Source organism: Vidua macroura, chromosome 6 (genome assembly GCF_024509145.1).
Source record: "Vidua macroura isolate BioBank_ID:100142 chromosome 6, ASM2450914v1, whole genome shotgun sequence".
In the NCBI taxonomy this organism is placed as follows: Eukaryota; Metazoa; Chordata; class Aves; order Passeriformes; family Viduidae; genus Vidua; species Vidua macroura.
The window spans coordinates 62,970,243-62,997,307 of NC_071576.1; the positions used below are offsets into that span (position 1 = coordinate 62,970,243).

General features: G+C 45.6%; 1 protein-coding gene across 4 annotated transcripts in view; it reads left to right on the forward strand.

The window, feature by feature from the left end:
• The first annotated feature begins 3,451 nt into the window (after positions 1–3,451).
• LGR4 (leucine rich repeat containing G protein-coupled receptor 4) overlaps positions 3,452–27,065 on the forward strand; it is a 74,354-nt gene continuing 50,740 nt past the window's right edge. Inside the window, exon 1 of one of the 4 annotated variants that reach the window (XM_053980276.1) lies at positions 3,452–3,671. In XM_053980276.1, the coding sequence (XP_053836251.1) occupies positions 3,541–3,671 (131 nt within the window). In that variant the 5' untranslated portion in view covers positions 3,452–3,540. Of the gene's footprint in view, positions 3,672–5,294; positions 5,810–5,944; positions 5,958–6,154; positions 6,204–27,065 lie in introns of those variants that run through there. The other 3 variants (XM_053980275.1, XM_053980277.1, XM_053980278.1) reach the window with 3 other exon arrangements.

A 27,065-nucleotide genomic window follows, 5' to 3' on the forward strand; every position in this document is an offset into this window, starting at 1 on the left:
TTTTTTTTCCCAACAATTTTTCTGAAGCTTTAAATTGTTTCTGTATTTGTACTATACCAAAGTTTGTATGTTTACTTTCGTTTTCTTAACAAAGCTTTGAACTTGGCTGAGCCTTTCTTTTGTCACTTGTTTCCTGAAGTGACTTTCAGTTCTACTTCACCCGAGTAAAAGTTTCAGCCTTTTTTTTTGTGGGAAGAAGTATTCTTCGATTTTAAAGAGAGCTTGTTTTGTCAGTGCAGATATTCCAGACTGTTCTTTCTCCACCCACAGCAGCTCTGTGTCATGTTCTCCAGCATAACTTTAATTTCCTGGTGTCGTGGTTTAACCCAGCCAAACCCAGCACACCACGTAGGTAGAATCCAAGTGGTAATTGAATTTCCCAGCAGCGCGGGCTCAGTAACAGCAGCAGCAGCTTTTGCACATGATGCCTCTTTCACAGTTTGGATGAATCCTTCAGGTCCATTTCCAGCCCACTGGAGCATAAAGCTTCTTTTTTCTCACTAGACAGAGATAAAATGTAAAGGTGCTCTAAACTGCATACATTTCTATGTTTACATCTGTGTACTAAACTGGGTCTGGGCAATCCTTCGGGAAGGGAACAGCCCTTGGGGCACATCCTGCCACATCAGCACTTCTGGTGGAGGAAAATCTGGAGGATGGAAACCAGGGGGGAAACAGCTCACCCTGCAGGACTAACACACTGACTGCGTCTTTATCCCAACTTATAAATTAAAACCTCCATGCAAATCCCATTTTTTTCTGTAAAGTCTAATAAATTCTTAAAAGAAAACAAAGTTTTTATCAGGACTATGATCTTTACATTCCCATTCACCTGCCATCTTCTCATGGCACAAGGAGTTCTGATGCTCCAGTCTGCCTTCACTTTGTATTTATTTTTGTGTCCGTGTTTCAGGTCTTAATCTGCCTGCTCTTCCACATCAGACTCCCATTAAATCCAAATGGATTCGTGTCTCTGAAGTGGGGTTTTTGTCAGAAGCAGGTACGTTGCTGGACAGTTTTGTGGCAATAGAAGAAAAGGTCCCATGTCCATACTTCTGTGTTTTCCCCCATGTCTCTCAAGCTTTCCCGATGTCTTTTCACCAAATGTCTGACAGAAGTTTCAAAACCATGTAAAATGCACTAAATCCTGAAGATCTTATGCAGTAATAGATCAGTTTATGGTGCTTCCCATTTTCCCTGAAGAGGAACAGAGAATAGTTTCTCCACAGCTCAACCAAAATGAGCTAGTTTTATCTATTTTTTTTATTGTTTGACTCTCATCATCTTCACCTGGTTTCAAGTGCACCTCAGGTTTTTTCTCTCTTTTGCAGGTTTTTTTTTTTATTATTGTTAAATAAGCTAATTGCTGCCTTTTGCTGTATTTTGGGGGATGCTTCTTGGAATTTGTGATATTAAGGATTGCTTCAGACTAGATTTTTAAACTACGGTAATTTCAATATCCATGGTATAATTTTTAGTTAACTAAATGATTTAGTAAAATATGGCCATACTTTTTCAGCTTAAAAACATTTTAGCATGTAAATCTTTCTTACAAAAGTAAGCCAGCTTCACAGAAAATGTCAGGGTTTTTATTTTTAAAGGAAAATAAATTCAACAGATGCCTGCAAGCAGGTGTCTGCCTAAGCAGAAAAAGAGAAATGGCAGTTGTTGATGGAGAGAGCAGTGATCCATCAGCACCAGCAAGGGAGAGGCAGAAAAACTAAGGAAAGTATTAATTTGCTAGGATGAGTTCCAGACGAAGCGGAAGCAGCAAAGCAGTATTGACTGGATAAAAAGGAGAAGTGGATTGCTCCTAGGACAGGAGTTTCAAATGTAGAGACTTCAGAGAGCTGCACTAAGGAAAAAAATCTAAAGTGATACTGGTAAAAAAAACAGAAAGATTGAAATCAGGCAAGGATTGAGAGGAAAAGCTGGACTATTCCAGTGCTTCAAAGCATACAGAAAAAATAAAAAAGCTCTGCTATTCTGCTTTTACTCGGGCCCTTTTGTCCAGAGAACTTCTTGGGGGCATTATAGGGTACCACTGCTGCTGTACAAAGTAATCTCCATGCTACTATTTATCTTCCAAAATCCAAGCAGGCACCGAGGGCCATTTCTGCTCCCATTATCTTTGGTTACTGAAGTGAGACTGTTTGCAGAGTGAGTATAAGTGCTTTGTTATTTTACTTTGCCAGCAGTAGAAGAAAAAGGTCACTTTTCTTAGGGGATTGGTTTGTATCTGTTTTGTTGAAGTAAGTTGAGAGAATTCCTTTGAATTTTTTTCCCCTTCTACTCTGGTTGCTGCTCCTCCACTGCTGTCCCTGAGCATGGAAAGTGACATGCTGGCTTTGGCCCTGACATTTCTTAGAACAACATGGCTTTGACAACAGCATTTCTCTGCCGACGTCAGCGGGGAGGACAAAAGATAACCATGAGTGTCTGCACTTTTACAGCAAACGTTGGTACTTTTATAGCATACATTGGTAGATTCCACTTTGAGAACTTTGCATTTCTCACAAGGCACAGGACAAGCACACAGCCCGTTATTAAAAAGGGCCTTACTTTTTCACAGGTAAGTGATGATGTTGGTATAAAATCAGTGCAGCAGGAACAGAGTTCCTAAATGCAAGAAAATAATTTTTGCAGCTAGATAAAAGAATGTTAACACTTTTAGAAGGGAGTTAAAAGTTGAAAAATGATGAGGAGAAATGTAGGAGATGGAGGTGGTGGTGGCTGAAGGATCTGCATTCCTAGGGTCCTCACTGTGCACTCTACTTTCTTGGGCACAGATGATTTTAAATCGTCAGGTCCCCACCATTGACATGCCTGATTTCTATTTTTCACCACGTGACCATTTTTTAAGCAGAGACATTTTGCTTTTTTCCCTCCATTCAGCTCAAGAAAGGTGTGATTAGCCCAGATCCCAGCCCTGCACGGGTGTCTCCTGGGATGTCAGTGGTGTCACAGGCAGTCCTTGGAAGGTGAAGTGGAAGGGATGAGCTCCTCAGCTCCTGGCTGAGCAGCCGTGCCAGGCCAGGGTGCCATGGACACTCTGTTCCCTGTGTGGTGAGGCCTGCCTCATCCCTGACCTCTCTGCCTTACCACGTGCTTGCAGGTATTTAGGATTTTTCATATGCAATTGCAGGAACTTGGGGCAGCTGCCACCAGGCCGTATGACACCCTTGGACAGCTGCTTTCCCTTTGGATTCAGGGTTCAGTTAGCGCTGCAGATCTGCTCCTGGCTTTAGGGAAGGTGGCAGAGCTCTGTGTGTACAGGGCGGTGTGGTTCATGCCACTTCTGCTGTGGCAGAGGCCGGCTGTCAGCCACTGACCCTGTCTGTGATTCTGTCATTGACCTGCAGGATGGACAGAAGGCTGCTGTGGGATCACAGCTGCAGGAAAATGGGCATGGACTGAACGAACCAGCCTAACTTCTGGAACTAAAGAACGAGGTCACCTCTGGGGATAAAAAAGCTGATGTGAGAAGAAAGAAGCAGCAGGAAAGTTGCTGACAGACACAGGGGTGTCAACCTGAGCAAAATGACACATCTACCAGTTAGAGTAAGAAAGAGACGTGTGCTTGCCTCGTGGACCAAGCAGAGCTGCCAATCCAGAGATGCTTGGACAAAGCGGAGCAACAAACCAAACCATGTGTGGCTGTGTAGACCGAGGTAAGAAGTAAATATAAACAGCGTTTAGAAGCACAACAAATGGCTCTTGCTTGATTCACATTGAATCTGCAGAGTCCTGTCTTCGCTCCTCAGAGGCCCTGCCTACCTGCTCAGCTCTGGCGTGGGCTCTGTGGGTGTTGGTGGGCTTTGGGCTGGGCTGCACAGACACCTGCCTGGCCAGCAGTGCAGCTGGGCTGGCAGCCCCCGGGCAGGCTCGGAGCATCCAACCCAACATGGAAAATGGGTGCTGTGGCTGGGCACCAGCACGGGAGCCCGTGACTCTGCTGGGCTTTCTTCAGCCAGGGCTGCTGGCTCAGAGCCTCTTTTGGGGTCTGGACCAGAGCAGGCCAGCAGTGAGAGGTCCCAGCTGGTTACCCAAGGGCTGCTGTGACATCTTGTCCTGGTTTAGGATAAATCTGGGAGAAAACCAGTGATCCCTGGTGATTGTGTGGGGCATAGTGCATGAGTGAGCTAAGCTAATGCAGCAGGCTTATTCCTGGTGGTGGCTGCAGGGTAGAAGCATCCAAAAGAAAGCATTAAAAAACAAATCAGATGAGGGTGGGCACTAAGGACAAGGACAGACAGAGTTTCCCTTTTGTTTAGTACTCTTTCTAAGGTAGTTAGAGAAAAGGACCCAGACTGGCACAGGTTAGGTTGTGATGTGTGAGCTGTATAAAAGCCAGGTACCACGGCAGTGTTTTGTGTGGGAAGGAAGCCGTTCTTTCAAAGCAAACCGGTTTTGGGGAGAGCTTGTGCTGCAGTCGCTGCAGCTTTGGGAACAGGAGTGAGAAGCGCTTTTGTGTCGCTGGGCCAGGAGGACGGCACGGCCCCCGGTGCTCATCCCCAGGGGCTGGGTGGGCCGTGCCGGCCGAATGCTCCAGCCCGGGCCCCCGAAGGGAGCGGGGCGGCTCCAGCTCCCGCCCGGCATCGTCTGGGCCTGCCTGGGGCCGGAGCCGCCGGCGGCGAGGGGATGCGGGCCCAGGCGCTCCGCGCTCCTGCCGCGGCCGGCAGCGGTCAACCGGGGCCCGGGGCCCGGCGCTGCCCTCGCTGCCGGCCGGCCTGCCCGCGGCTCCCGGCCCGCTCGGTGCCCGGACGGGGCCCGGGGCTCCCGGCCCGCTCGGTGCCCGGACGGGGCCCGGGGCTCCCGGGGCTCCGGGTCCGCTCGCCCGGCTCGCCGGCTCCCGGGGCTCCCGGGGCTCCCGGGGTTCCCGGGGCTCCTGGCTCGCCGGTTCCCGGGGTTCCCGGGGCTCCCGGGGCTCTCGGCTCGCCGGTTCCCGGGGTTCCCGGGGCTCCTGGCTCGCCGGTTCCCGGGGCTCCCGGGGCTCTCGGCTCGCCGGTTCCCGGGGCTCCCGGGGCTCCCGGGGCTCTCGGCTCGCCGGGGCCCGCACGGGGCCGGGGGGCCCGGCCCGGGGGGCGGGGCTGCCGCGCCGGCTCCGCCCCTTGCGCCCGTTGGTTGCGGCCCGGCCGTGTTTTGCATATTCCCCGCCCCGCGGCGGCTCCGCTCCAATGGGAGCGCGGGTGCGGCTGCCTCATTAGCATACGCACCTCGGCCCCGGGCGCGGAGCCGCCGCAGCGCCGAGCTCCGGGAGCGGCGGCAGCGCCAGCGGAGCCGCGGCCGCCGAGCCACGGGGCACGGCCGGCACCGGCACGGCCACCGGCACCGCCACGGCCTCCCCCGAGCGCTGCCTGCGCGGCTGAGATGAGCGGTGGCCAGCAGCGCTGCGGGCTGTGCACGGGGCAGGCGGGCGGCGGAGGGCTGGCTTCCCGCTGAGGCAGCCCCGGAGCCGCGCCGGACGGAGGAGCCCCTTTATTTTGATTTTTGCGGTCGTTGTCGTTTCTGTTGGGTTTTTGTACGTTTTCCCGGCAGCCGGCCGGGCTCGGTGGGCGGAGGGCGCCGGCGCAGAGCCGCAGGCCGAGCCGGGCCGGGGGGCTGTGCGGCCGGCGGGGTCGGCGATGCGGTGCCTCGCTCTGCTTGGCCTCGTCGCCTGGGGCCTGGGGAGCTGGGCCGGGCACAGCGGCGGAGCGTCCCCCCCGCCCTGCCCGGCCCCTTGCAGCTGCGACGGCGACCGCGGCGTGGACTGCTCCGGGCGGGGGCTCGCGGCCGTGCCGCTGGGACTCAGCGCCTTCACGCACGCACTGTGAGTCGGGGCCGGGGCCGGGGCCGGGCGGGCGGGGAGGGACCGGCGGCGGGTACCCCGAAAGCTGCGGGGGTACTTCTGTGTCCTTCCTGTGGTGCGGGCGTGGCGCGGGCCCGGGCCGCGCGCAGGGCCCGGGCCGCCGGGGCAGGTGAGCCCGGCAGGGCCCGGGAGCCGGCCCGCCCCGGAGGAGCGGCCTTGGCGGGGCACGGGCTGGGAGGGAGCCGCTCGGAGCGGTGGAGGGGGAGGCTCGGGGCTTCGGTGCGGCCGAGTCGATGCCGGTGCCGTCCTGAGCCGGGGGGGAGCTGCTGCCCTCGCGTGTGTGCGCCTCAGCGGGCGTCCTCGCCCTGCCTCGCCTTTCTCCTGGCTCTTCTCTAGAAACCGCTTGCCGTTGCTGGTCAGTTTCCTCCCAAAAGTTAAGGCGTTTTCAGTCCGAAGAACGCGTAAGCCTGGTTAAATACGGTTGCCTTCGCTTTTACAAAATCTTCGCTGTGGCAAAGCCCTGGGGAACCTTGAACAAAACAGCAATAGCCAAACATCGAAGGTTTGTTGTTTTGCTCGTGAATGAAGAAAAACATCTCTTAAAACGTTTTATCCCGTTTTCTATGATCATGTTGTAAAGCAGGCAGAAGCTGGTAGGTCTTGTGTGGCGTTTTGGTAACTTTAATACTAAAATTTTAATTGAGGAATGAGCACGGTTCTGTAGAGACACGACCGAGGAGGGATTTGCAGCTTTCAGTATGGTAGCTTTGCTAATCCACAAACCTGTTAAGTTTCACAATAAAACCTGTCAGTCTTGCCCCACTTCTCAGCGCAGATTTCACCGGGTGGAGCGAGGTCTAGGATGGGCCAGTGGTCAAGTCTGCTGTTACTGAAGCTTTGCCGTGTTTGCCACATACGGTACAGCACACTGCGGCAACGACGGTGCATCGTTTCACATCGGTTCTCAGTTGCTGTTTTGTCAGAGTACAGCAGCGCTGTATGCCTAAGAAAATTGCACTTTTTTTCTTTGTCTTTGTTTGCCTACACTTAATATGCAGAGGGAGTCTGATTCATAGTTACTGGATGTTTAGTTTACTGAGGAGGTTTCCAATTTCTCCTACATATTTGGATTGTTTCTTTTAATTGTTCAGGCTGGGTGGAGAAAGATTACTGGGCCTTTTTTCTTGTGTACTAGCTGATGAATGGTAGAACTTGCATCTGGTCTCAGTTGTTATCTGTGCTTAAATATTTTGTTCCTCTTTTTCTGGTGTTAAGTGGGACCTCACTTTGTGGTGTTTTTTCTGTGGCAGAAATGGTGGTTTCTGAGTGTTTGGGGTAGGGAGTTAGACTCTGCCATCGTGAACCCTTGGGATTACTGCTAAACAGCCTTCTCTTCACAGATAAAACAGGGAGGTTACCCAAATTAATGAAGTGCTTGAAGTCTCTCTGGTAAAAGCTGCATTTAAGCATAAGATTTTATGGCTCCTACGTTGTCTGGCTGTCTTATAAAATGGACTGGTACATCACTGAGTGTCTGCAACATGGCATAAGTTGTCTGAGGGGCACAAGTTGCCATAGCCAACACCTGTTAGAGATAAAACTGCCAAAGAGTTTCAGCGTGTTTCTCCTAACTGTGCAGGTAAATTTCACACAGTCAATGTGACACATATGGCAAAAGTGAGAGGAGGCCTGCACACACTTAAATGTGCTTTGGAATGAGTTTTTGTAGCTATGATTTTATGCTCTTTAAACTTGAGAAGAATCTTTCTTGACCTTGAGAAGAATCTGTCTGTTGCTGTGGCAGTGGAGGATAGTCTTGATCCCTGTTTGTGTGTAGTTCCTGCTTCCTTATTTACAGAAGGAAAAAGAATTGATGACTTCTTGGTACTCCTGAGCTCAACCAGTCTCTCTTGTAGTGAGGACACTAGAAGTTTAGGGTTTGTAGAAGACAGTTTTGGAGGCAATAAAAAATTCATTTCTGACCTGCTTGAAACTGGACAATGTATGGTTTTGCCAGAGATGCTCAGTTGGTTAGTGTGGAAGAAGAGGACACAAAAATAAAATCACACTCCTGCGTGACATGTTTGTCTCATGGCTAAGCACCTTAGCTACGTGAAGAGAAGAAAACTTCTCTGTGCTCTAAGTCAGGCACCTTAATGGTGTCAGGCAAGCCCCTTAGCATTGCTGCTGGGCTAGTTTTTGATTACAGCCATGGCAGCAGAGAGCCTGTAGCATATAGGGATGGCTGAAAGAGCATTACAGGTGATGTTCTGTGACACTAAAGCAAAGGTATGCCCACATTTTTGCTTTGGCCATGAGAGAGCAACTGAAGAAAAGTTGCTCACAATTAAAGTTGGCAGTGAATGAGTTCCAAGGCAGTTGGGAATTATGGAAGGAAACAAATGTTGAATTTTTAGTATTTCTGTTTTCCTGAAGCCTTAATTTCTTTGTATTTAGTCTAATAATTTAGCCTAACTTCTCAGGTGCTGCCATGAATGGCCAGGCAGGGGTTTCTGTAGAGCCTTAAAGGCATAACCTTACAGAATACCCTTGACATTCCTTGTTTCTGTTTATTCAGCTCTTGACTGATCCCCTGCTGTTTCCTGCTTACTGTGGTGGTTTGAAAGCAGGGAGAGAGGGGCTGGTGTGATAGCGGGGGGTTACGTGATATCTCCTGAGGGTAGTTCTATCAGACTGAGCAGCTCGAAAAGATGGAGTATCTGGTCACTGCTTTTGAGTCATTGGTGAACTTTGAGAGGTGGAGTTTGAATAAAGCTGTCCCAGCTGCAGTCAGCTCAGTGAAAAGATGTACAAGTGCTCAGAAAAGATCTGGCAGCACCAGATCAGACCTTTCTGAGGGGTTGGGACGGATGGGGATGAACTCAGAGAGGGTTGGGATGACATGACCAAGGATAATTGCTTGATACTTTTACTGTAGGCAACCGTTTGTATAATTTAGGTGGGTGCTTATGTAACTCTTAATTACCATCTGCCAGTTCTTCTGTTTATGAAGGTTCAGTCTGCTTGGTTGCAAAATAACTGCAGTCTGTGCATGCTGTAGGCACACAGTGTGTGGTGGTTGGGAGCGGGGCTGTGGCCGATCCCCAGTGGGTGCAGCTGCGCAGGACAGGTGAGCAGTGTTGAAGGTAACGAGCCATGGAGTGCCCAGGTGTGCTGAGCAGTCACACAGGGAGCAGAGGCACACAGGTGCAGTGCGTGGTAAGATGAAGGTTATAAAAGGTTGCACTGAAGAGCAATAAGGAGCAGCTGTCTGAAGCCTCCTGTGGCGTTGGGTCATGGCTCCACCATCTTTCCAAAATGTGTAAGTGGTGCCTGTGCTAGAATATAAAAATGGGTTTTGTTTGGTTTTTTTTCAATGCTGTACGCTTCTGGTTTTTGCTGTGATGTTTTGCATGCCATGTTCTAGAAAGCTTCATGCTTATGAGAGAAAATTATGGTAAGGCATACATGTGCTTGTGCTTCTCGTGGATGTCAGTTTGAGAACTCAAATTCCAGTTTGGAAGGTTTAATAATTGCATGAGTCTTGTGCAGGAGATTAAAAGCAAGGAATTGTAAATAATTCCTTTTGGAGAGATCTTCCATGGGCCTAGCTGACTTAGGTCTTGCCTGACAACCACGAGGAATAGAGCCCCTTCTCAGTGCCTACTGTTATATTTTAGGCACTTCAAATAAGAAAACAATACAGATAGTTTTCATTCTAGTGCTTCTTGTGTGTGTTTTCACACAAGAAGGAAGGGTAGGGTCCCTTGCTTTAATTTTACTTTCTTTGAGTGTGAAAGGCGGGAGAGCTTGGGAGCACTGGCTGCCCTAGACTAGGGGATAGACCTTCAGGATGAAATTGCCATCTTGATCTTTTGGGTTTTATTGCTCATTTGACCTTATGGTCCTGTATTTCTGTGTGCTGTTGTGCACTGGCTTTATGAGCCCGAGATGTGGAAGTTGAGATCCTTTTTTCACTTGTTTTTTACTGCAGGTTGCCCCAGCAATCACAGAGAGTTGTTGATCTGTATTTTGGTATACGTGCAGTCTGGAAATACCTACATGCTCTCACTGGGTGAGATGCCTTGCTCTGTCTGTGTATAAATGGCAAAATGATGTGCTTCTGTTTGGAGTGAGCAGAGCTTGCCCATTTTTTTAATCTTTTTATGTGTCACTGTTATTTTTTTGTAGAATGGTGATAAAATGCAGTAGGGAGGTGTGAGGTGTCTTCTTCTGATACATCTGGTACAAAGATAGAGATATTTAGTGTGCTGCTGTGGTCAGATATCTAGGTATAGTAAGGACCTGGGTGAGTTTTGTTAATGCTGTCTGGTAGAGTTGTTATGGTGAAAAGTGAAGGTGTCCAGATGTGACCTTGAGTTTGGAAAATGTAGCATGATGGCAATTCTCCTGAGGTAGAAAAGCCTTATCTAATTAGAGGTTTGAAGGTTTTTCAGGTAAACCATTTAGTTTTTCACTTGCCTGTGCTCCGTACTGGTGATGTGATGGCAAGTAGTAATCCATACTTCTTTTAGAAAGACATGGTCTTTCTAAAGACCATTCAATTTGAATGTTCCTGTAAGTTATCAGAAATGTTGTTACATTTGTACAGGCTCATGAAATCCTGTAGACAGGAGGAGTGTTTCAGTTTGGTGAACATTCAGTGATTCCAGCAACAGTCCTTCCAGCATATACCACCCAATGATTAGAGTCTTTATCTTCATTTTAAGCTGGCCAATTTATCTGTCAGTCTTATCAAAAAAGTAGATGATTTTAGGTAGTGTACACAAAGTGAAGCTGCTGATGTTTCAGTGTTAAATATTTTTGCCTTTTTAATGTTTTTGTTGGTATCAAATTTGGTGTTTTCCTCTTCGCCATTTATCCCTCCCCCCAAAACCCCCAACATTCTGCTGTAGCATGTAATTCCCAGGTATTTGGCATTTATTTTGTACACAGAGCTCATTTCTATCAGCAATATGTAATTTCTTGTTTGGTGCTTACTGGCAGAGGCTTGTAAGTGTGATTTTTGGGGAATAAAAACTAAGATAAGTCTCCAGCATAGAATAAAGTTGGACTTTAGTGTAAGCAAGTTTATGCTAGTAAATAATTACCATTTCAGTTCTTGAGAGGAATTTGCTAGTAACTATCTACTTGAGAGAGAAAATATGGAAGCTGTAATATGAGGACTAAAAAACAAAACAAAACTAAAAAAACCTCCTCTGCAAGGATCTTTGTTTGTTTTGTACTCTACATCCAAGCCAGCAATTTTTGCAGAACACAAGCTCTTATTTACCCAGAGAAAATTACTGGCCTAGATTTCCGAAGGGCTGAGCACCCCTAACGCATTTTGGAGAGCATGGTCGCTGCAGGGCTCTGGGAGTACCTCTGAATGTCACAGATCTTCCTGTCAGCCACCCCTGTGCCTTTCCTAAAAGCTTGTTCCCAAAGATGAGCCTCTTGTTGGGAATGGTAGGAGCTGGTGTTCTGTTTCTCTTCTGGGGGGTTTGCCAGCAGCCCGGGTTTGCCTGCTCCTTGTTGTGCAAACAAGGGAGTGAGATGGATGGGACTGGTTCATTTCAGCAGGGCTGCATGAAACTCCATGGCAGCAGTGACTCTGTGAAGGGTGAATGTGTTTCAGGCAGCAGCTCTGTGCTGCCAAACTGTGGTTTTGGGTCTCTTTATGGAAGAAGCAGAACGTCAAAAATAGCTTAAGGAAGAATCAGAGAGATTTCTATGATCCTAGAAATAGGAGACAAAGGTAGAAAGAGCAGAAGCAGCCATTCCTATTTGAAGAAACTTGTAAAGTGAAACAGCAGAGTTTTAAATGCTACAAGCCCTTTGCTAACAGAGGTATCAATAGTATGTAATGGATTAGAGGTCCCTGGCCATCCTTTCCACCTGGTAGATTCAGCATCTGCTTCAACAGTGACCTAGGATTTTGCTACAGAGAAATGCTCTTCTGTAGTTTTTCGTGTCTGCCTTTCACGTCCTGGTGCAGTTTGTGATAAGATGTTCTCACACTTTGGTCTGAGAAGAGGCTTCTGGTCCTGTGATGTTGGTTCTCAGTGCTCTCCCAGCAGTAGCTTGCCCTGCCCAGCCCTGCAGAAGAAGTGGAGGTAGCTATTGATCTTTCCTTTGCTGAGAGGTGGCCAGCTGGTGTCATTGATGGGGAATTGTGTGCAGTGATGGTTGTCACAGGAGCTCACACAGAGAGCAGGAAGATCTTGGTGTTACTGTGTAAATACTGTCCTCCCTATAAATATGTCTGAGAGCTTTTCTTCAGAACCAGGCCCAGATTCATTCACTTTTGTTCCAAATAAAGCTGATATGCCCAAATTGGAAACATGCAGCAGTAGTTATAAGGGCACCTGGAAAGTATAATTAAACAGTGAAAAAATGGCCTGTGATGTACCTGCAAAACAGTTGACCTTTTTGCCTTTTTTAAGTGCTAAGTTCCTGTCACTGGAGTTTCACTGGAGCTGAAAGTTTCCAATATTTTCAAATCGTGTGTCATTTGTTTTGAAGTACATACTTGACATAGCAGAATCCATTTTATTTTACTCTTGAATGATTTAACTGTTACAGGATTGTGACAAGGTCAGCACTTTCCACTTCCCAGAAACATACTCCTGTTGCTGAAAGAGTAAGGGAAATCTGTATTTCAGCTTCACCAAGAATTTGAAGGCACAATGATATTATACATCTCTTACAAAACTGCAGAGAGGATTGTAGTGATCTCAAAAATAACAGTTTAAAGTTGGTGTCTGAAAAGGGCTGTTGAATTTGAATGGGTAATAGCCTACTTATGGCATTATACATAGTGTCAGCCAATATGATAACATGTTTCAAAAAATACAGGTAGCTATTTTTGACCAGGTGATGTTGGTATTCCCTGGTGGACTGCGGTCTGACATCTGTCAGGGATATGTTTGATTTTGGGAAATAAGAATATCACTTCAGCATTTTCTTACTAAAATATGAAGGCTTTTTTTTTCTTTTTTCCTTTTAAAGTGAATGTGCCTCCTCCTTTTCTCTCTCCAACAAGTTGTGGTAAAATGCTAGGTTTTCACCCTAAAACTTTTAATCAGATGTGTCTGGACTTTTAAACGGTCACACGATTAGTAGTGGATCATAAATGAATGTGCGATTTCAGGGTACACAGGGAAGGCCTAAACCTGTTTAATTTAGCTTAGTAATGCTGCAGATGCAGTTGTATGTTTTGTAAGGCTGCTCTCCCAAGATGTGTTTTAACTGGGGGGTTCTGCCCTTACCTTGTTGACACGTGCACAGTTACAGATGAATGGCCTGCCCCAGTGCCCGGTGGGGAGAGCAGCATGGCTGTGCTCCCACAGCCACGTCCCTGACGTGTCCCTGACATGTCCCTGACATGTCCCTGACACGTCCCTGACGTGTCCCTGACAGTGAGAACACGTGGACTGAAAGCCTCATCCCATCCCTGTGAGCACGTGTGGGGCTGGAAGGGAGCGCTTCAGGCTTGACGGCCGATTGCTGAGGCAGCCATGAGGCTTGCTGTGAGCCCTCGGGACGCTCTGGCTGGAGCTGCTGTGCTTTGCCAGGCACTGTTGAGTGGTGGCACAAGAAGCCCAGAAGCAGACAGTGCTGGTTCAGCAGTGCAGTAATGCAGTGCATTGCAGAGGCCGTGCAGTGCAGTTCACTGCGGCTGCGGTTCATTCTTTTCTATGTGATACCAGCCAGTGTTTTTCTGAACCATTTGGGCGCTGTGGTGGTTGTATTTGTGGTGGTGTTGAGTAGATGCAGAAGACATGAGTGCAGATATGGGTCCTGCTGGGATCTGCCTGGGGGTTGGTGTCTCCTGTGCCCATTGCTTCCCCCTTCAGAGCACAAAATGCAAACGCTGTTCCCTACTGTCCAAACAGGATGTGGCAGTGTGTTAGCTTGTGAAGGGAGAATTGGTTTTTCCTGCACTCAGGGCTTTAGGGCTGTGGCAGGAAAGCAGGACACTTAGCTCCTGTTGCTGGAGGAGGAGATGGTGCAAGTCAGGAAGGGATGTTTGGGGAAGCTCGCTGCTTGTGTGCTGTCAGGAGGAGTCGGTGGTGTGTAGCCTCGGTCCTTTCTTTGTTATTAGGGTTTGATCTGTGGGATATCCTGACTGTCCTTTTTAAAAATTAGTCTCATGTTATTTTTAAAATAAACTCTTACTGGAGAAGTTTCCTTGCTGTTTTCTAAATGCTGATCCAGACTAGTAGTGGAGGTAGTTTGTTCATCTGGAAAAGTGCAGAGACTGAAACCTGTGACTTTGGAGTGCAGGCTTCTCTCTGGTGCAGTGGGTTATTCTGTCTGGAAACATGCATGGTGTTCTTCATGTGGCAGAGATGGTGGATCTGACCTTCACTCGTGCATGTAGAAGCTGTGAAGAGCTTGTCATCTTTTTCAGGTGCCATGGTTAGAAGCCCTAGAAAAGTGTTGGTGTTTTTTAACTAGGGGAAGGCTTTCCCAGACCGGGGGACATGCCTGTAGTAGTGCTCGCAGCAGTTCTGTGAGCTGCTCCTGCAAATTAGGAGCCCTTTAACCTACTGAAGGGAGCCCTGCACTGTTTGGAAGATGGTTGCCAGACTTACAAGTTCTTTAAGGGAATTTTGCAAAGCCATTGTCAGCAGCAACCTACATATTTCTTGTTCATCTCCTTTATTTACAGTTTCACTCAGGTAGCTGCTCTCTTGAGACATGAAATGCTCGCTTTGCTGGGTGTCCTCTTGGGGTCTTGGTGGCCTTCCTGGAATTAGCTGGGGAGAGAAGAGGAAATGGTTCATTGTAAAGAGTCCTACCCTGAGAATGTAGTTACTGATGATTTGGGCCTGCACAAGCTTCTGCCTTTCGGTCATTTTTTACTGCTGTTGGTTTTAACATTTGGGTTTTAAAAAACCACAATGGAAGTGGATGGGCTAATATTGACCAAACTGTTAATATTTTACAGAACCTAGTGTGAGTCTTGCTGGGTGTAGAAAATCCATGTCTTTTGCAAGGGCAAATCTGGCTTTGTGTTACTATGGCTAAGTGTTTACTAGAGGCATATCTCTTCAATATCAGGTCAGTCTTTTATTTAGAATTTACTTGCTCTTGCTTGACATTTTTTTCAAAAATTTCAACTAGTTTGTTTGCATGTTCTTTTTCTGTAACCTGCTTACTGCAAGAGCAGGTCTCTAGTTTTCAGACCAAAAACGTACAATATTTCAAATGTTCAAGAGGATTAAGCAAGGATTTAATTTGTTTTTGGTATAATAAGTGGCAGTTGTTTACTTGTTCAGCAGAATACCTCGCAGTATTGCAGCAAGACCAGTTTTTCCTCCTTAAAACTCTTCAACTCTCCTGAGTAGTCATGCCAGTAAAACAAGTCTATATATTCAAAAAAGGCTAGCATGAAAACAATAATATATCTGAAATCCCACTTAAGAGTAGTACTGCTTGCACTGTGATTGTATCTTCACTTACACAAAATAACTTTTTTGTCTAATAGCACAAATGGGAGAAATTCTATAACAAACATCAGAAAAATATTCAAATACCCTCACTATTTGCCTCACCAGATATATTTCCTATGTCTTTCAGGCAAAGTGTATCACCTGGTCTGGGTTCGTTCAGTGCCATCAAGAACAGAGAATAGCAGAATAATAATGTAAACATTTAAAAAAAAATGTCCCTTGTGCCATTTGTCACTGAACTTTCCTCAGTGAATTTGCTGCCCAGTCTGATTTATTTTATATTAAAAGGTCAGGATTGATATTGTTGGCCACTTTACTGTGCAAATTGACTTTCCCACCAGTTTTTCCTTCAGCACCTTCAATGGAAATAGGCAGCTTCTGTTTCATCTTCTGGCCTGCAAGTGCCCATCAGGAGATGTGCTTTAGAGGTACTGGAGAAACTGAGGATTCTGCAGTGTTTATGATACATGTACCTATTTCAAAAAAATCCGCTCCTTTCAAAAGAGGATACATCAGTTGCATTGTACTGTTACAGAGAAACAGAACAAGAACTACTCAGTGCCTGCTGTCATCCCACGTACTAAATAGCTTTTAATTGTTGGTGCCTTCCTTGCACTGTCAAACTGAAAAGTAGTTTCTTAAGAGAACTTAGGAATCTCAGTGTGAATCAACAGGCAAAGTGTAGAGGTAGTTTTGCATATGACCATTTTCAGCCTTACAAGTCTTTTGCATCTCTAATTTAAAGAAAGAAAAACCATTGAGTAATAGCACCCTCCCTTGGGATTTGAGCCCTGCTCGCGTTTGTGTTGAAGCAGAAGCTTTTTGTATGGTAGTGGTGAGTACAGCTCTGCTGTACATCAGTGGGAATCTGCAGGAACATATGGTTATCTGGCTTAGCAACTGAATCTAAGGGCTTTGATAAAACAGTTTAGAGTGAGTGACTTAGAAAATTTTAAAGTTTGGTAGAGGCAGGTTCCTGCAGCAGAACAGTGCTAGGAGATGCTTCTTTTGAGGCTGACAGCAGATATCTTAACCATTCATATCTGCAAAACTGTTGGGAAAGCCTTAAGATCTGTCAATGTTTTAGATGTTGCTTAACTCCTTTGGGAGCTCAAACATACAAGCACAGCCTTAAATGGGATTACTTCCTCACCTGTCCCTATGAAATAGTCAGTCTGGTTTAGGTCTCCCTGAAGTGCAGGGATGTTAGAAATGCAGGCTGTTGCTCCATATTTGCTTTCTATTTTAAAAGCAGTTAACACATGGTATAATGTCAGAGAATGCGTGCAGATCACCCAGAAGCCTCAGCAAATTCTCGCTGCATGTGCAGGTAAAACCACAGACAGGCCCTGTTGTGCTGCCAGCCTGCCAGCAGCAGCAGTGCACTGCACATGCCTTGGAAAAGCTCTTTTCTCCAGGTGTGCAACTCGGAAGGAGGAGATACTGTTACAGCTTTTCTTTGCCAGCTTTTCACTGCAAATAGCTTTCATTCAGTTTTCACAGAGTAGCCCAAGGCTTTTGGGGAAGGACTGGGCTGGAAACTCAGCGCACTTATTGCCATCCGTTGGGTGCATTTAGACAAAGTGGTGAATGAAGCACAAGAGGCATCTTAAACGTTGAAAATCTTGGTCATATTTTAAGCTTTTTTAACTGTTACAAAGATAACATCTGTGGAGAGATGAATGAGCAATAAGTAAACTGTGTTGAATCCAGGATTGCAGAATGCATTTTAACTGCTTTATGTTTCAGCACACTCATTTAATTACTGGTTACTGAAGGTTTTCTCTGCTCTGGGGAGTGTGTGTATAAGGGAGAATGTGAACGTTTATACAAAGACCTGTGAATGAAGTTTGGGGGTGTTGCCTACACAATCCCATTTTATACTATCCCTGCCTTAATTTCTTTTCAAGAAGATTGTAGATAGGTCTTGCTATCACTTACACTCAATTATTTCAGTGTTCACTTCCCTGTGTGATTTAACACACACAAGTTTAGTTACCCTTTTCTGGCCTAGGGAGAGATTTCCTTCCAGTAATTGCCTTTACTGCCCTTTACCCTTCTGCACATTAGTTTGTTTGGAGAAACTTAGTTGCTTGGTAAGGAACTCCAAACAAGGAAGTGCCTGGAGCTGTCTTGGAAACATAAATTATACCTTTTAAATAGCATGTTAAGCTTCATTTTGCAGAAAGTAAAGGACTAGATGTACTGAATAAGCAAGCTCTAAACGTTTCTCCCTGAACTAAAGGCCCTATGAGCTCATCAGGGAAGCACCAGTTGACAGTGCCCTTCAATACTCTATTGGGGCAATACAGATGCAAAGGGAAAGACATTCAGGTTCCCTAATAACATCCATCCAGCCAGCCAGCCATCCATCCATCCATCCATCCATCCATCCATCCATCCATCCATCCATCCATCCATCCATCCATTCAACCATTGCTTTCTACTGGCAGCTGTTTAGTCATACAGTATTAAAATGTATTTATAAGATGAATGTGATGCAATGCTGCCAGACAGATTGCTCCTGTGGTAGCAAAGAAATACATATTTAATCTTGTGGAAATTTCTCAGGATTCTATCCTTCTGTTTGCCTTCCATGATGACCTTCTTAATACATAGAATGGATGAAAGAAAAGAAAATACAAACAGTAAAGACCAGCAGGGACAAAGTGCGTACATTCTTTGTTAAAACAGTTTTTATTTGAATTCAGTGGTAGTTAGAACAGAGAATTTCTTGAACTGGGTGGTACAGAATTACTTCTAAAAGCTGTTCCATTAATTAATCTATATGCTGTACAAAATACAGTCTGATATGTAAGGGATGGTTGCTTCACTCTACTGTGTTTACTATAAATAATCTTTATATCTAACTACTTTGTGATAAATATAATGAAAAGCAGCAAAAGGTGCCATTTGTCTTGAACCTTTGAGTATTTAGTGTTCTTATTAAGATGGAATAATTATTTAACTGCTGTTAATGGCAGTAAATATTTGTGAAGTTGACTGTCTTTTTATATGTGGAAAAAAGAAATCGTTTTAACTTGACAAAGTTATGTATGTGTTAAAACAAAATTGCGTTCTTCATTATACCCTGGTGTTTGTTCAAAAACACAAAAAGTGATCGTGTTTTGCCCATTTCCTCACCTTTCCCCTAGGGTGGTCTCTTAAATCTCTAAGCTGATCACCTGTCCCTCAGCTAAAATTTAAAATAAATCACCGCATCTGTTTTACACTTTTTAGATTGGGTAGTGAATATAAGACATATTGCTATTTTTTTGCAATCTGACACTGTAATTGCAGAGCTTTATTTAATTTGTTGCATTAAAAATAGTTTGCCAGTTTCAACAGAAATCTTTTCACTCTGTGAACTTTCAGTGTGTTAATTTATTTTTTTAATGTTATCTTCTTAGTTTTGCTGGTGATAAATTGGAAAAAGGGGTGTGTTAATGGAAGTAAATGGTCAAATTGGTAATGAGGCAACAGAGTGTCAATAGCTTAAAGGTGTCTGTGTTAGGAGCAGGTTTCTAGCTGTGTGGCAAGTTTTACTGGCCTTGGTTTACTGATCCAGTAAAATCCATAGTCTCTCAAGGTAGGAGGAACCAGACTTCTTCAAAATAAGCAAGAGCAAGACAAACCAGATGATGTTATTAAGGGAGCTTGGGAAGGATACCTTTTGTGCACCTTGTATCGATTGTAGTTGTCTTCGTGCCACTTTGCCTTGGTCAGTGGTCTTTGGGTAAGAGTGGAGTGTGTTTCCTTGCCCATAGAATAGCTGTGATGATGTGACCGTATGCCCGTGTTTGTCCTGTGGAGATAACCAAGGAGACGAGTGTTCTTAAGCCAGGTTTGTTCCTTGGAGTTCATCTGGAAAATGCATATTGCTGGGGAAATGCATGCACTGTTTCTGTCTGTAAGCAAGCTAGAAACACAGGCAGATTACTTGATTGCCTTCTGTGGGTTGCTTCTTTTCACTCACACACAAATTAGATGTGCTTGTACAAAAATTGATTCTATGTACATGATCAGAGTTGACAATGCTTAATCTCTGTTGCAAAGACTGTGGACCAGGTAGTCAGTGTGGTAGGTCTTTGTTTTTCATGTGAATAGTTAAAATGTTCTGTTTGCATTAAGTAAACTTCTTTTCTTGGCAATTTAGTGATTAAAATCACAACAGTTTTAAATAGGTGTAGTCATTTAAATACTGAGAACAAAGTTAAACTGAAGAGATAACCTTTTCAAGAAAATCATTAGTAATAAGTGCTTCTTTGACCTCTTTTATAATTGCAAGTGATGGCTGTGAGTTCTTTTTGGTAGAGGGTTTCTGTAAAATGTTTAATACGTTTGTATACATTTTTCTTAAAAATTAGAAATTATGCTAAGTTTTTATTGGCTTATATTTTTGTGTCAGCAGTAGTAAATATTACTGATTTTATTCATGTTAGGGCAGAATCCAGAAGTCCAGAGCTGTGTGTCCTATTAAATTTGGTTAGCACAACCATCCAGTTTGGGATGCAGTTCCTAACCAATAGTCATGTTTGTGAATGCCTCCGATGTCTGAGTAGTTTTGGGGCGTTTGTTTGGTTTCCTTTTCTTACAGAATTGTTCAGGTTGGAGGGACCTCTGGAGATGATCCAGTCTGACCCCTCGGCCAAGGCAGGGTCACCTGGAGCAGGTGGCACAGGTGTGTGTCCAGGTGGGGTTTGAATGTCCCCAGAGGGAGACTCAGTGACTTCCTGGGCAGCCTCCTGCAGTGCTCTGCCACCCTCAGTGTAGAGAAGGACTGGCTCATCTTGCTGCCTCAGTGGGATTTCCTGTGTTTTGGTGTGTGGCCATATTTGCTTGGTTTGGGTGGTTGTTTTTGTTTTGGTCTCTTTGAGGGTTTTTGTTGGTTTTTTTGTTGTTGTTTGGTTGGAGGGGGGTTGTCTGTTTCTTGACAACAGCAGATTAGACACTGAGCCATACAACTAGTGAGAGGCAAAGTGTGGGCCTTGGTTTGCACAGGATGGACGGGCTCTTGTTATGCTTTCTGTATTATGGTGCAATGGCATATTCTCACATTACATTGCAGTTTTATCAGGTATTCTAGCAGGATGTTTATAATCTTGATACACATTTGGATTGTAGGTGATGCATTGGATGCAGTTAGGATGAGCTTTCATGCTTGGTTTTAGAATGTAAATTACTTTTCTTGCTCTTTGCTGCTAGAGAATAGTTCCTCCTGAACTGCTGACTGCGGTAAATAATCACAGAAATTGTCAATAATGTAGCAGAACTGGAGTGCAATTAGTCCTCTATCAATGTTGGACTCTGTTAAGGTCAGTGATACAAGATATTCTGATAAAGGCTTGTGAATAGGCTTTCCAAAAATATGTACTTGAAGTTAGGCCTTCAAACCAAGCCATGCAGACACTGCAGTGGTGTTTTCCTCCTTATTTTTGGTATAGTTACATATTTTCTTGTAGGAGGAGGAAACAGGAACACCATGTAGGACAGATGATTGTCATGTATTATTTGTTGTGGCCTTAATTCAGTGGTCTAAGGTAGGACTAGGAGGAGATTTTGGTGTATAATACTTAAGTAGGCCATCTTATCACTGAGTGCAAAATCACTGAGTACCATTAGATTACCACTGCTGAAAGGAAAGTTGCTTCTTTTTATGTGAACAGAGTTATAAGCAGCTGACTCTCTGGTATATTTAAAAAAAATACAAAAAGATAATAAAAATATCTATATTGATTTGTACCTAGTTGCATTTTCTTAAAATCACAGAATGGTTTGGGTTGGAAGGGACTAAAGATCACCGGTTCCATGAGCAGGCACACCTTCCACTGGACCATGTCAGACTCCTGTCCAGCCTGGCCTGAACAACCTGGCCCTGGTGTTCCAGGGATGGGGCACCCTCAGCTTCTCTGGGCAGCTTGTTCGGAGTCTCACCACCCTCAGTAATGAATGTCTTTCTCATGCCTCATGTGAGCCTGCTGTCTTTCAGCTTGATCCCATTCCCTGTTGTTCTGCCAATACTTGCTCTTGTGAATTGTCTTTAGCCATGTCTCTTTTAGGCTCCCTTCAGCTACTGGGAGGCTGCAGTTAGGTCAACCCACAGCCTTCTCTTTGCCAAGCTGAACAATCCCAGGTTTTGCCTGGACACACGGGGGTTTTCTTTATGGCACGTGGTGCTTGTTAAAGAGTGCCTGCCTCATACGTAGGTGGTGTAGAGAGGATTTTAAAACATTGCTTTTTGCATTTGCTCAGATTGGTGTTTGTAATAGAAATGGTTTTGTCTGTTCTTCATGTTTTGGGGGTTTCTGTCAATCGCAGAAAGGCTATTCCAGTTATCTCTCAGGGGAGAAGGTGTTTTAGAGATTAGCCAGAGCCTCAGCCCGTGGTTCTTTAATGTGAAAAGTATCCTCTGGTAATGATTCTGGTAGTTTTTGGCTGGACTGGCTGGATCAGTCTCCCGCGGGGAAGCTGCTTGTATTCACAGGACAAGGGCATTTACGGGATAATGGAGAGAGGCAGCAGCAGCTGGAGGGCTTGGACAGGTGATGGCTTTAAGTGGTGGTTGTACCTGGTGCTCCCTACCAGCCCTGAGCCCTTCACCACATGCACTGGATGCCTCCCAAAAAGCAGTGGCCGCATTAGTCTGCTGCTTTGACTGGTTTGGAGTGGGAAGGGATTAGATGGCTAGGTTTCCTTCAACAGCCTGCATCTATGAGCGTGATATTTCAGTGGTGTTTTCTTAAAACTGTTTTGTTTTGTGTTTGTGGCTGAAATACTACAAGTTTCTATAGGATTTCTGTCAAACAGAATCTGCCTGCATGCTGAAGAGCAGGTGTAATGCTGAAATGTCCTGTTTAATACACAATCATCAGTATTACATCAGTTTGGTCCTAAATAGTGGAGTACAGATTACCTTCATTATATTAAATGCAAGTAGATCTTTAATTGTATGAGAGGCCAGTTACATAGCAGGGTTTGCACTTCAGCCTTCAGCAGCTGTATTTTCAGACCATGCTGATGTGTCATGTGCAGTGTCAGCAGTATCCGGTCCTTTCTCAGCTGTGTGCCTCAGGATGCCCAGGGATGTTTCATCAGCATGCCCTTTCCACATGTTTTCATTTTGGGAGCTGCTGTCTTGTGATGGCTTTGAGCGAGCTGTTGAAGATAGGTTAGGTTTATGACTACCTGTATTAAGCACGGGATGTACAGCAAAGAGTGAGCGCAGTAAGCTTGCACTTCTTGTTATCGATGATAATATTTAAAAGCTAAAATGTAACAGTATTGCAGTTGTGAATACGTGGAAATTGTGTGTATTGCTTAATGTGTTTCAGAAATCCCTGTTACTTTTCTTCTTTCAATACAAGAAAACAGGCGTGTAATGCCTCATTGAAAGAAGCCTGTAGGGGGGCTTTGTGAGGGACTTAATTAAGGGCTTTGAAAGACTAAACAAAAGGAAAAAGAAAATGCTACAGGGTTATTGTTATTCCAGCCCATTGGCTCAGAGAGCTGACCATCCATTGGTGCCTTCTATCCTTTTGCGAGCTGAATGACACTTTTGTTCATGGTTAACAGAGGTGAAAGAAGCCAATTATTGGCTGTCTTTTCCGCAGGGCAGCTGCAGACGGATTTCACTGCAGGCAAATATGGACTCTTCTACCACAAGGATGGTTGTGATGACAGTTATTTTTGTGTAATTGTATGAAAGAAAACAGATTTTTTTTTGTCTTCCAGTGACTTGTGTAGATGTTTATTGAAAACTACTGTGAATGTGCTGGCAGGGAATGGGAACGTGTGAGGGACTGGATTCCCCATGCTAACAGTGTACTCAGCTTTTTCTGTAAGTGTGTGAATGAGGGTTTTTAAATTTATTTTTCTCCTCTTATTTTCTTTTTTTACCTTGAAATTGCAGTTGATTTTAACGGTGGAGTCTTCCTAATTGGTGTACAGTGTGCATTTAACTCTTATGGCTTGCCAACTCAGGCTGTGCTGGCTCCTCTGTATGCAGTAATGATAGAGGGACAACCTCTGCAGGTTAGTGGGAAGCCCTACAACAGCAAAACACATCAGCATATGTGTTATATCACGTCAGTCCTATTAAGGACCCCAGAAAGTGTCTGTGCCTGAAACTTGTCACCCCTTCTCCCACATCTCTATTGCTTGGTCCAATACATTATAAAAATCTTGTCCCCCCAAACCCTTGCTTTTAGAATTAAAAACGTATTCTTATTGCTGCAAATTTCCTTTGTTTCAGTGGTTGTAGTTTAAATGTGTAAAGAGGCTCAGATGACTAAGAACGAGGTTCTCTGACTACTGGGATTCTGGAGAAGTCTCCTCCGGATAGGGACAATTCAGGGCAAGGGCCAATGTCTCAGAGTTGATCTGCTTTTGTTACCCTACAAGACTTCTTGTCGTGTTAGCTGCCTGAGGCCTGTCAGTGCTTGAGGTGGGCTGCTTTGGTAGCCCCTTTGCATTTAGGCACGGTTCACAATAACAGCATTAAACACAGGGACCAGGGTGCTGCTCCTCTACTTACGTGGTTTTCTGCCCCAGGTGAGAGGAGAGTCTGCCCTTTGTCCTCAGACCTCTGGAAGTGGACATGCTGGGTACATTCCTTCTTCATCTCTTGGTGAATAAAGAGGAGTTTTTATGCTTTCATTTGGTTTCTCTTTATCCAGATTGATTATTTTCCTTCAGAGATTTTTTTTTTTTTTTGGTGTGTGTGTGGAATGGCCTATTACCTGCAGATAGGACTGCTCCTGCCAGATTCTACAGAATTCATTCTGTATTGAATGAATATTGTATCAGTCACCCTCACTGACTGAAGCTGGTTATGCCCCATGAGCTTAGCCTGGTGCAGGCAGCATTGTCTGAGGCTCCTGAATCCTTAGAGGATGTGACTGTGAGGCACTTGTCATTTGTGGGCCGGTGTCAGCTGTGGGGCTGTGCTCTGCAGACTCCTGAGGAGGAGAGAGTGTGGGGCTGTGCAGGTGTGTCCCAGTGCCAGCAGTGCTCAGGGTGACTCTGCTGGGCTGTGTCCCAGTGCCAGCAGTGCTCAGGGTGACTGTTGTGTGTGTCCCAGTGCCAGCAGTGCTCAGGGTGACTGTTGTGTGTGTCCCAGTGCCAGCAGTGCTCAGGGTGACTGTTGGCTGTGTCCCAGTGCCAGCAGTGCTCAGGGTGACTGTTGGCTGTGTCCCAGTGCCAGCAGTGCTCAGGGTGACTGTTGTGTGTGTCCCAGTGCCAGCAGTGCTCAGGGTGACTGTTGTGTGTGTCCCAGTGCCAGCAGTGCTCAGGGTGACTCTGCTGGGCTGTGTCCCAGTGCCAGCAGTGCTCAGGGTGACTGTTGTGTGTGTCCCAGTGCCAGCAGTGCTCAGGGTGACTCTGCTGGGCTGTGTCCCAGTGCCAGCAGTGCTCAGGGTGACTGTTGTGTGTGTCCCAGTGCCAGCAGTGCTCAGGGTGACTCTGCTGGGCTGTGTCCCAGTGCCAGCAGTGCTCAGGGTGACTGTTGTGTGTGTCCCAGTGCCAGCAGTGCTCAGGGTGACTCTGCTGGGCTGTGTCCCAGTGCCAGCAGTGCTCAGGGTGACTCTGCTGGGCTGTGTCCCAGTGCCAGCAGTGCTCAGGGTGACTGTTGTGTGTGTCCCAGTGCCAGCAGTGCTCAGGGTGACTGTTGTGTGTGTCCCAGTGCCAGCAGTGCTCAGGGTGACTGTTGTGTGTGTCCCAGTGCCAGCAGTGCTCAGGGTGACTCTGCTGGGCTGTGTCCCAGTGCCAGCAGTGCTCAGGGTGACTGTTGGCTGTGTCCCAGTGCCAGCAGTGCTCAGGGTGACAGGCAGGCAGCCTGGCTCTCACAACAAGAGTTTTGTGTTTTTTCACTAGGCAAAAGCATACATGGCTTTGGCTTCTTGAAACAAAATAATTAGCCGTGTGATAAATCAGATAACAACAAGAAAATAGCTGGCACTCTGTATGGGAAGAAAATAAATTGGGTTTGAATACTCCCTTGGTGTCCCTTGTTCAGTCCTATACTATTGAAATTGAAGGTCAGCCTGTGGCTCTTCTCTAAAGAGTTTCCTGGCCGATTATTTGGGAGCTTTCATTTTAATCTAAGGTTCACTGGTTCATGGTGGATGCTTAACCCATATCTTCATATGTATCTGTAAGGAACTTGGACATGGATCTCAAATCCAAGAAAGAAATGTAGCTGAAACCATCATAGCTCCACAGATCAGGAAGGCTGCTGAGGCTGTTTGAATTCTTGTATTCAGCTACACTCCTTGTCACTAGGCAGCAGCTTTGCCATCTGTTGAAGGTACAGTTTCCTGAGAGAAACACAGGTTGTGTTTTAGCTCCCATGAACTCAGCCACGTGGGAAACTTTAGGCAGACTTTAATCCTTTAAATGTCATAAAGTAGAAATTACTCTTATGTTAAAATGCTATGCAATAACTGGTGACCGAAAACGTTCAAAACTTAAGTTTTACATCTTCCCAAAACTGGTTGTTCTTGATAATTTTATTCAAGATACCTTGAAAATTGCTACATATAAGCATGCTTGGTTCTAAAAAGGCCCTTCCAGGTGCTGCCGTGAAGTCTGTTTTGGCACTAGGAAGTTGTGCTGTGTGCTTTTAGTTTTCCCAAAATATAGATATTTTGAGTGCTTTTTGCCAAAAATAGTTTTTAGTTACATCCAAGTTACATGTTATATGTGATTGAAAAAAATACTTAAATGCTAAAGCTGTTGTACATAGGTTTTTGGACTAAGTGCAACATTTAGATTTTTGTCATCTTGCTTCATTGTATCAGTGACTGTGTTCATACACCAGTTTTGTTTTGCTATTTTTTTTTGGTTTTAGCCTTCTAAAAATGTAGGTCTTGCCCAGACTTTTGAGGCTCTGGTTGTTTTCAAAACATTGGGTGGGACGGACTAGAAGACCAAAATAAACCAGAAAAAAATGAATAAAATTCAAAGATAGTTTCTAAAGTTGGCATTTTTATGAAATTGGATTTATAGCTGTTTATGTTCTCTTTTTGCAGCAGAGCAAAAACACACAGTGAAGCTGCAAAAGAAGATTTTATATGAATATATGTGTGAACTGATAGCACTACTTTTTTATCAGTAAATAGATTTAAGGCTCTGTCTGGACAGCTCAGGGGCATGGGTAGCTTTAGCCTCCTCCTACCTCGCAGAGATGCAGGAGTATTCTCCTTTTGGACCCAAGACCTGGGAAGGAAAGCAGCCTGTCTAAACCCAGGAAATATCTCTGCTGGAGCAAGGCAAGGCGCTGAAGCTGGCTGGGCTTTGTGGCATGAAGCATTTGTTGTTTTACCTACGCTGGTGCTCGGTGGAGAGGGATGTGGTGTCCCAGGAGTCCAAAGGGTGAGCGTGACTCCGACACTCCTGTCAGGTGTGTGGGTTTATGGCCGTGCCCTTGGAGCTGTTACCTGCAGTGAAACGTGCCTGGTGGGTGTTGGTGGTTGTGCAGCAGAAACCTGAGACTGGAGCCGGGGCGGGACAGACGGACCCAGATCTCTGGAACTGGTTTGGTTACATACTGCCCTGTTCCTGGGCTCCTGCAGTGGCTGCTCCTGAAGGGCTGGGAGAAGGGAAAGGGGCTTGAGAACTTCCTCAGCAGTAGTGGACACAACTGGGGCTTGGTCGTGTGGGGAGTGTTGGTGTGAATTTTGCAATACGTGTTAACTTAAAACACAGATAAGGGTTAAACCTGGAACTGACAACTCAATAAAGAAAAACCACTGAGTGTTGTTTAAAAACGACATAGTTAAGCTCAGTGACTGGTGATTCCATGTGATTCCATTATGGTA